The sequence below is a fragment of the Triticum urartu genome, chromosome 5A (assembly GCF_056163025.1).
Source record: "Triticum urartu cultivar PI428250 chromosome 5A, HENAU_Tu73, whole genome shotgun sequence".
NCBI classification, from domain to species: Eukaryota; Viridiplantae; Streptophyta; class Magnoliopsida; order Poales; family Poaceae; genus Triticum; species Triticum urartu.
Window position 1 is genome coordinate 661874877 of NC_141877.1, and position 10623 is coordinate 661885499.

Below are 10623 nucleotides of genomic sequence, written 5' to 3' on the forward strand. Positions count from 1 at the left end.
CGCCATTAGAACACCAGATACTAATAGCGCACCGGTGGTGCGCCATTAGAATTTAATTCTAATGGCGTGATGCCAGTGGCGCACCGGTAGTGCGCCATTAGAAGGCAAATTCGGTGCGCCACTAGCATGTCTTTTCCTAGTAGTGTCTTAATCCTTCTTTCGTAGTTGCGGATGCTTGCGAGGGGGTTAATCATAAGTGGGAGGCTTGTTCAAGTGAGAACAGCATATCGCCTACAAGATATCGAAAAATCCTTGAGACCTGGCACGGTGTCGTCATATCGCCCTACAAGGGTGTGGTAAAATTTGTCAAAATCGATGAAAAATTACTTATGATTTTAACAAAGTATAAGGACCGATATCAAAAATACACGAGGTCACATTTCTAACAGGCTAAAAAAACTAGATATTCATAATTTATGAAAAATTCAACCCAAATAGATATATAATTTGTGTATATTTAAGTTTAGATAAGTCAGATTTAAATTAATCAAATTTTTAACTAAAAAGGAAAAAGATTTAGAATAAAAAATAAAGATATAATCTATGCCGACGGCCATCATCAGGGCCGTCCGCATAGATTAGACGGCGTCAACCGGCTGTCTGTGGCTGGGTTGCCAGGGCCACCTATATGTTGATGGAATTTCTATACCAACTGCACTCGTCGACATAGATTGAGATATGTCGATGGTCTATCTATGCCTACAGCAGGACGTCGGCATAGATGGAGATGTGCCGGCGGCTTTTCTGTACCGAGGGTGTTTCCCAGGCCGTCGGCATACCTCCAACTATGCTGACGGCCCCACTGTCGGCATTGAAAGAACCGTCAGCATAATGGGTTATTCGGGTAGTGAGAGAGGGTGAGAGACAGTTCACCGCCGGCGACAACACGAAGGCACGCCATGGTCGCGATGGTCCAACGGGCGTCTGCCACTCCGTGTGCAAACAGCGTGTAGGGTTATGTGCGAGCTAGGCACACTGGAAATACAATGATTTGTGTTCCAAATACGCTCTATCAAAATCGTTCTCTCACGTGGGGGGACGAATCTTAAGTCAGACGTTCCGGCGATGCGCTAGGACCAGCGCTTCCCAATACCCTATTTTTATAATATATAAACAACAGTAACAGCGCAACACTAGGAGCAGGGGAGCACGAGCTAGCTATCGGGCTGGTCAAAGGTCAAGGGGAAACCTCTCGATCGGTGGTGTGGATCTGTAGACTAGCGCACATGGAGTTCACGGCAAGCATGGCCTCCACGGCGGCTGATGTTCGCCCGTGGCCGCCGCCGCTGCCAGCTGATCATCAGGCTGAGGAGGCCGCGGCGGCGGAGGTGGAGAAGGAGTGCATGTTCGTCAAGGTGGTCACGCCGAGCGACACGGGCAAGCTGAACCGGCTGGTGATCCCGAAGCAGCACGCCGAGAAGTACTTCCCGCTGGACGCCTCCTCCAACGACAACGGCCTCCTGCTCGACTTCGAGGACAGCGCAGGGAAGCCATGGCGCTTCCGCTACTCCTACTGGAACAGCAGCCAGAGCTACGTGATGACTAAGGGGTGGAGCCGCTTCGTCAGGGAGACGCTCCTCGAGGCCGGCGACACCGTCTTCTTCAGCCGCGGCGTCGGGGAGGCCGCCAGAGGCAGGCTCTTCATCGACTGGCGCCGCCGCCGCGGCCCCGACGTGGTCCTGTCGTCCCCGCACCACCGAGGCTTCACCCTCCTCTCCGTGGGGAGCGATGGGTTCGCATATCCCCACCCAAACCTAGAAGGTGATAGTGTAAAGGAGATAGATAAGGTGAGGTTACTGCTTGACATAGTTTTTTCTTTCTCTTTGTACATAAAAACACTTGTTTTACCTTTTGCCTATCTTAATCTTAATGAATAGGTGCAGAGCCCTGACATAAAAAAAAAGACAGTTGTGTTAGCACAAACTTAACGCTATGTTGAGCTCTGCATATTAATCAATCATGAAATTTTTAACCAAATATCCAACCAATCAAATTGAAAAGTAGAATATACTCCCTCTGTAAAGAAATATAAGGGCGTTTAGATACAGAGGAAGTACTTAGTCAAAGTCAATCAAAACATGATTTAGTCCTTGTATTTATTCTTAATTTTTGTTTCTCCTTGTAATGTTATGCTTCGCTAATGCGTTTCCTTAGGCATATATTACGAAGATAGGGCCATGGGTGGAAACAGAGGCATCTTTAATGACATCAAAGCGTCACCACTGCGTCTGAATAGCGTCACAATCCGTAGTGGAGAGGTCATATATTCACTTGCATTTTCGTACAGCGATAACTATGAAAAGCAGCACCATGCAGGTCCATGGGGGGGTTGTAAAGACTTTTCTTATGGCAGCTTTGACACGGTGTGTAAATGTAACTCAAGTTATGCTTTCATGGAAGAAATCTACCTCCGTGTACATATAGCTAAGCTGATAATCATATTTTTCTCCTCTTGTAGATTCAACTAGGACCCTCGGAGTTCCTGACCGAAGTTTCGGGAACAATTGCTTTCTCTGCCCAATATTCTTCCAACGTTATAACATCTGTTATGTTTACCACCACTGGTCGTCAGTATGGACCTTTTGGAGGAGGAGTAGGAATTCCTTTTCACAGTCCAGTGATGAGCAATGGCAGCATCGTTGGCTTCTTCGCCCATGCTGAGTGGGTGGTTGAGTCAATTGGTCTTTATGTGAACTCTGAGAGTAAACTTTGGGAACCAATGAAAGGACAGGTGCCAAATAGCTTCAATTGTCTGTTTTTACTGTTCTTTTCACATTCCCAGTCTTCTGACGTTTCATTAACCGGATTGTACTCAGGACTCGGTTACAAAAATTGGGCCATGGGGCAGTGATACAGGGAGGCCTAATGACGTGGATGTGTTACCTGGTCGTCTGATAAGTGTGGTAGTTCATAATAGTACTGTAATCAATTCACTTACGTTTGCATACATTGACTGGGATGGGCAACAGCAGACCGCTGGTCCGTGGGGTTGGACGCCTGAGCCATTCGACGGGAAAATTGACACGGTGAGTACAGGTCTTACTCCTGTGGGTTTTGTATGTATGAATTGATTCTCACACTATCTATAATTGCTGAAGGGTAATCCTTCGGTTCCAAAGCCGATGACATCTTTTACCGGGTACAGTCTTCAGCCTGCGACATTAACTATTACTTTCTCCGTCTCATAATATATATCGCTTGTAATAACTTCTTATATTATGAGACAGCGTGAGTACTTGTTATACTAAAGCGGAGGATACTATATACATTGCTTGACATTGGAAAATATAGTGATGTTGTTATAAACTACTTGACATTGAAAAATATAGTGATGTTGTTTTACCTCAGTACCAATGTAAATACTGCATCCTTTCATATTGTGGTCAAAGTGAGACGGTTAAGTTTATATATGGTTGAACGAACTTCCAGCCCTTTCAGAATATGTCCTTCCTCATGATGATATGATTGCTTTATGATTTGAGTAATTATATGACTAGCATTTTAGTGCAGGTGATGTACATTCAACTCGAGTTAAACAGGGTTCATGTTGAGAAAATAAGGCAGCATACATGCATGTGTGTCGTTTCTGTTTATCGATGTTCTAATTATCACTTTATACAAATACCTATGATGGCACTGAACTTTCTTCACCTGTAGATTATTCTTGGGCGGTCAGAGTTTTTGACTGCAGTTTCTGGAACACTTGGTCGTAACTCCGGATATTCAGATGTTGTAACATCACTTTACTTTGTCACCAATACTGGTGGCTATGGACCATACGGAAAAGGAGGGGGGACTCGTTTCAGAAGTTCGCTGCAGGGCAATGGTAGTATAGTTGGCTTCTTTGTCAATGTTAGGGGAGACGAGATTGACGCAATTGGTGTCTATTTTAGCCCAGAGATGGAGGCATGCAAAGAGAAGGTACCAATATACTTCCCCTGAATTCTTTGCAACTGCCGTCAGAGTTTTTGATTCAAGTTTCTGGAACACTTGGTCGGTACTATGTTTTGGCCATCAGGCCGAGAAAACTGGACGTGCATGTCGGCTTACTCCTTTTTTGAAATTTCCTACTAGATCACTGAATAAGAAGATAACGCCTTGATCCAGATACGTCCATTTTTTCCCCTGTCTATAGACAGTTTTTGTTGTTACTATAAAACCTTTAGGTTAACATCTAGGATCTTGATCTCTTAATTAGAACATAAAAAATACGTATGTGGACGATTAGGTACTAACAAGAATCATGATGAATCCGGTAGTGGCTAAAATACGTATGTCCATGGCTGCCTCACCTGTGCTAAAATATGTAGGGAAACGTAGTGGTGCAGCACGATTTGCCGCCGGCACTGCCTTCACTGTTAGGATTAGGAGTGTCAGCCATGAGTTGTATCTTATCTTTCTAACAACCCCAAATCCCCTTTATATTGTTTTGGCACTCAAGACCCGGGATCGAAACCAATTTGGTGCCCCCAATCAGGGCACTTACGTGAGAATTTTGTTAGCTCCCCTTTTCTTTTTCAGTTTGTTATAACTAGAGATTAATTCCAACATTTGCTGCGTGAATAGAAGATTTGTTTTCAGCGATATTCAGATGTCTAGATTGAATTATTATTTTTATTGAGAAAATCCAGATTGAATCTTGAGAAGCCCAAATTGTATTAGAATTTTAGAACTTTATAGTAGCCTTACATTGAGGCCAAGCTGTTGTGAGAAAATTAACAGTCATGTAAAACAGTAGTTTGGTAATTGGTACATAGAGATTTTAGTAAGTAGTGGTATATAGGAATTTATGATGAAGTGGATTATTCTTTATATTTATTCAAAAGTTAAAGATGAGACTGATATGGTAGGTTGTCTCATGCTACAGAGAATTAAGCAAGAAACATTACCAAACATCTCTTTCTATGTAGGAGGAAGGAGGCGTCGGGATTTCACGCAGTATGGCTTGCAGAGAAAGGTAAGACTGACTCTCATGTCTATTCTCTGCTGCGTGTCTGTGCTAACTTTTTTTTTTGCAGGTAAAAAAACATAGGCGATAAAAGTCACATTTCTTCTCTTACAAGTAGTAGAATTTCATCGATCCCCTCCTGACTGTTCGGGCTTGAATCATGATTTCACCCAATGCATTTTGTTGGAAAGATTATACAAGAGCAATTTATACTAGATCTTTGAGTACTCTCTGGTTTTCAACCATAGTGTTAACACACATGATGAAAAGCATAGTTTATTAGAGAAAAGGCTTTTAAGCCCAGCTTGCTTAGCACTGTGAAGGAGACGGAGGATTTACAATAGAAAATCATTCCAGCGGACAGTCAAACTTAAACCAAACACTCTGCATCTCCCTCCTTCCATGAGGGCTTATTTGCACAGTTCAAGCTTTGTTAGACAAGTAATAATACAGCTATTAGTCACAACATATGCTATGAACATAAGTACTAAAACATGAGCTATTAAGTACTCCTTCCGTTCCATAATTCTTGTCGTGGCTTTAGTTACCATGACAAGAATTATGGAAAGGAGGGAGTATTATTAATCACAACGTATGCTTCAGTGTATGAACTAAGAACTGAGGCAAATCTCAGTAATTACCCTATATCACTGAACAATATGCGTTTAGAAAGCAACTTAATTTCTCTAGGTCTGAATATGGAAGTGCATGCTGTAATCAGGGTGGAGATGGAATCAGCCTCAAATGTCCTGGAGCATATAGTACTTGACCGAAGCGCGGAGCCGACTAATCTGCCGTTAGCACTTTTAAAACACATCACTGAGGATTTCAATGATAAGCGACAAATTGGCTGTGGTGGATTCGGAATCGTTTACAAGGTCAGTAAATTCTAAAATCCCCAATCGTAAAGGCTTTTTCAGAGCAGAACTGAACTTGGTCCCGAGACTCTTGATTGTGCTAACAAGACAAGTTAAACAGGGCGATCTTCAAAACAGTAGTGTTGCTGTTAAAAGGATTTTAAACTGCCATACATTCAACGATGAATCATTTAATCGTGAGACTACTTCTCTAATCAGTGTAAAACACAAAAATATAGTACGGTTTCTGGGCTACTGTGCCAATACAGAGAATAAAGCAATGAAACATTCAGAATCAGGAGAACCTTCGAAGTATATTTTTGCCGAGATGAGGGAAAGATTACTCTGTTTCGAGTATATCAGTAATGGAAGCCTTGACAGATATCTTACTGGTATGACAATGCATGTGGTGTGATGAAGTTCCTTTCCTTATTTGATTTACCTTTCCATTTCCTCAGTTTTACTCTGTTTAACTTATGTAGACGAACTAAGGGGACTTGAATGGCATACGCGCTACCAGATAATTCGAGGAATCTGTGATGGTTTGGTTTATCTTCACACGGAAAAGGGTATTGTTCATAGGGACATGAAACCTGAGAATATACTGCTTGATGATCTTATGATACCAAAAATTACAGATTTTGGTATATCAGAACTCCTTGATGGAGCAACACACGCTGTCACTAGTGACCCCACAGGATCACGGTAAGCTTGCATGCAGAGAACTCAATTCTCTGTTCATGTGCACCCAATTAAAACGTTTTCGCTTCATCCAACACCAAAGATAATATAATTGAACACTGTGCTTTCATGCAGTGGATATTGTGCTCCGGAATTCATAGCTCGTGGTGAGGTGTCAATCAGGTCAGACATATACAGTCTGGGCGTTATAATCAAAGAGCTCGTGACTGGATGTAAGGATGAACCTGATATTCAAAATGTAAGAATTATTCAACCCATAGTTTAAGTTTGTTATGTTATTTTCTTTTCCAAATACTTTGCATATAATCGTAATGGAACCCACATCTTGCTATATTCATATAATTTTTCAATAAAAGACGTTTTTATTAACTCAAAATGTAGCATCAATCGAATACAAAGTATGATGAGCAACACCTAGCCTCTGCATAACTAAGATGCACATGGCCAAACATCAACTGTGATGAAAGATGATTAAAGAAAACATATCAGCGACAGTAGTGTCATAGGACAAACACTATGCCTATGTCGAAGGAGGTGGTGGACCGATCCGGAGATTATGTTGTCACCCATGTTAGGCAAAAACCTTCCCGGCAACCCGCTTCAACACACCGCCTTGAACAACGGTTGGTACTCTACTTGGTGTAGCGTAGACCACATACGAAGCGAATGTGTAATGGATGTGTAATGGAAATGAAATGTAAAGGAGTACATAACCACGAAAGTTTACATTAATGTACTAGATCAAATTTTAAGCAATGAAAATGTTATACACATGTACTGAAATCAAGTATAGCAAGCTCTGGAGGCATTCCCTGCGATTTTTTTTTCGAAAAGGGGGTTTACCCCAGTCTCTGCATCAGAAAGATGCATACGGCTCATATTATTAAAAAGGAAATCCAGCATTAAAGTCTCCAAGTATCAAAGTGCGAAAATAAACAAAAGCTCATAAGAGCTAAAGCCCAAAGCCACAACCGGCTGGCAAATAAAATAGGAGCACTACATGCCTATCCTATTACATGACCGCCATCCAAACCGGTTGAAAATATCCCGAGCTACCATCTCCCATAGGGTAGACGCAGTAACCAAACGCTCCCTGGCCTCCGTCGGAGTGAGTAGCGGCCACATACGGATGAACGTCGTGGCCCTGAAGATAACCTGCAAGAAGTGAATGTTTGTTGATCTGTTAAAAACTAAATCATTTCTGCAGTTCCATACTGCCCAAAATAAAGCACAAACGCCAACACGAATGTGTCTCGTGGTATCGGAATCAACCCCATCAAGCCATGTTCCAAATAACATGTTGATAGAGGTGGGCTGATTAATATTAAACGCAATATGAATCGACCGCCACAGAATCTTAGCCAACGAACAATCAAGAAAGAGGTGTTTGATGTTTTCGTTATGATCGCAAAAACTACACCTTGATTATGCACAAACCACATAAACACTTTGATTCGTAAGGGAACCTTTACTTTCCAAACGTGTATCGAGGAAGGGATAACGCTAGAGTTAATGACATCCAGATACATGGATTTCACCGAGAACACACCGTTCTTAGTAAGTTTCCAATACAGCTGATCTGGCTGCTGGGACAGCTGGACTACCATTAAACGTCTCACAAGATGGAGCCAGGCCTCCCAACGATTTCCAACTAGCGTCCTCCGAAAACTAATATTGAGGGGAGTGGATTGTAAAACAGTTGCAACGTAGGCTTCTCTACGTCGAAACAATGTTGTACAAAGTAGGATATTGAAGTGCAAGGGGGTCTCCCCAAGCCACATATCCTCCCAAAACCTCGTAGTAGCTCCATTCCCGACAATAAATTTTGTCTTGTTGAAAAAGAGTTGTTTAACTCTCATCAAACCCTTCCAAAAAGGTGAGTCGGAAGGCCTCACATTCACCTGGGCCAAGGTTTTAGCATAAAGATACTTATTACGCAGAATCTGTGCCCAAGTAGCCTACGTCTCAGACGAAAGTTTAAATAGCCACTTGCTAAGGAGACATATGTTTTTGACTTCCAGATTTTCAATACCTAGACCCCCTTGGTCCTTCGGCCTACAGATTATATCCCACTTAGCAAGCCTATACTTTCGTTTAAGCTCATCACTCTGCCAAAAGAATCGAGATCGGTAGAAGTCTAACCTTTTCCTAACACCCACCGGAACCTTTTCCTGCGATTAACATTACTAATTGTTGTGGCTGATGTGTACCGCAGTGTCAGCCACTCTTTTTTCTTCTTTTGTAATAATTTGAGTGTGCGCATCAGCGATGTCTTGAATAGCTCTTAGATTGTGTTGGTGCAGAGATCGGGTGCAATTTATATCTCCTTGATATTGAAATATTCCTTTCATAAAAAAACTCAAAAGTTTTTGTTTTGTGAAATTTACGTAGGGATTACCTTGATATTTGAGATCCAGTTGATGTTATTCTTCTTTTCTTGAAATCATGTTGATATTTTTCAGTTGCTTGCGCAAAACTTGCATTTTGTTTGGAAAAATATTACAGGGTCATTATAAATCGCCTTTGTGAAATGATAGGTACTTAGAAGGTGGAGGTACAGATGGAATAAATCAGCGAACTATCCACCATTTGGATACCAACAGGTAAGTAAATGCATTGAAATAGCGTTAAGGTGCTTGTCAGACTCCCCAAAGAAGAGGCCTAAAATATCAGATATAGTCAGTATGCTTAATACAATGGAAAGTCCGAATGAGCACATTACCAATCTTGGTAACTCTCCAGCTGGCCCGGTATGCTCGTATGCTCTAAAATTCTTATTACTGCATGACATTGTTAGCTTAGAAACTACTAATGGAAGTGCCAAATCTTTTCATGCAGATAAGCGCTTACCCATGGGAGCTACTTGAGTTTGACTTGCTCGAGCTGAATTTCCCGTTCGAGGTAAACAAGCAGATACCATGCCCACTTCAGCTAACTAACGTAACTGATGATTACGTTGCCTTTGATATTGAAATGATGGGCATACTACGGTATTGCATTAAACCGGAGAAACGTGTTGTGCCACCACGATCAATGTGCAATGTCATGGTAACACTGCAACCACATGAGAGGGTGCCGCATGCTATGGTGTGCAAGGATGAGTTGTTCATTCTGCAGTGTGCCGCCGTGAGTGAGGGTCTCACGGCCGAGGATATCATTGAAGACATGTTAAACAAGAAGTCGGGTAAAGAAGTCGATAAGGTGACGTTGAAGGTTGTTATTTTGCCCCTCGCCATCGACTAAGGAACCCAAAGTGTTTGTTGTATGCAGTTCTGGGAACATGGTTTGCCGAGATGGGTTCAACGTGCTTAGGATGTAATACATGGTATCTCCAAGGCAATCATCGACACCGTTTCTCGAAAGAGAATATAATTGTGCACCAAACAAAATTCAAGCTGTGCAACCTCTTTTCGGGACAAAAGGGCTTATCAAAAGATCCTTGGTAAATTTGAGACCATTCCTGCAATTTCATGGCTTTGGAACTCATGTTGTCCGCTAAGACACAAGATCTTTTTCTGGTTATTTCTATATAACAGGCTCAACATCAAGGAAATGCTTCAGAGAAAGGTTTTTGTTTTCATCCAGCATTTTACATGTGGCATGTGTGGCCAAAGAGCTCTTGAGACCCGAGATCACCTCTTTTTACCATCGCCAATTTACTCAAAGTTGATGGCAGCACATTTACCCAAACTGGCATCCTATTTCTGGCAACATTCAGGTGAAGCTTGATGATCTCAATGTTAGGTTGATCTCCACCGCGTGGGCCCAACGGCCCACTGGGCCCTTAGATCCGCGCCCTGATCGGGGCACTCAACCCACTATGGTTGATGGGCCCCTGTGACCCGCGCTATATTAACAGAGGTGGGGGCCGGGGCACGCGATATGACATTCACCGCTACCACAAACCCCATCGATATTCCCTACCGATCTAGGGTTAGCGCGGTGCTCACGGGAAGTTCCACCACCGCCGTCATCCACTCTCTGTCATCACCGGCCACCGTCACCATGGTCGGCACCGGGAGTTCCTCGTCTGGACAAGCAGAAGGTAGGTTTACCGGATGATCTAGCCTACCCCGATCCAAAGAATCTATCAACGGTATCAGAGCCAGATTTGGT

The 10623-nt window shown here is 42.6% G+C and overlaps 1 protein-coding gene across 4 annotated transcripts; it reads left to right on the plus strand.

Moving 5' to 3' along the window:
* Nucleotides 1-1120: 1120 nt before the first annotated feature.
* LOC125511547 (uncharacterized) lies at nt 1121-10087 on the plus strand. Of its 4 annotated transcripts, none has more exons than XM_087522283.1 (12): nt 1121-1787; nt 2459-2731; nt 2817-3026; nt 3658-3921; nt 4911-4957; nt 5670-5826; nt 5927-6197; nt 6288-6510; nt 6622-6745; nt 9045-9110; nt 9187-9257; nt 9346-9483. In XM_087522283.1, exons 1-12 carry the CDS (start codon nt 1227-1229, stop codon nt 9347-9349), a joined length of 2271 nt encoding a protein of 756 aa, XP_087378409.1. In that variant the 5' UTR covers nt 1121-1226; the 3' UTR covers nt 9350-9483. The 4 variants fall into 4 exon arrangements, 3 of the variants coding, with proteins under 3 accessions (XP_087378409.1, XP_048532903.1, XP_048532904.1); XR_015603037.1 differs by adding an exon at nt 10044-10087 and having other exon boundaries at nt 1122-1787; nt 9045-9257; nt 9346-9949; XM_048676947.2 differs by adding an exon at nt 2155-2363 and having other exon boundaries at nt 1650-1787; nt 9045-9257; nt 9346-10087.
* The last annotated feature ends 536 nt before the right edge of the window (nt 10088-10623 follow it).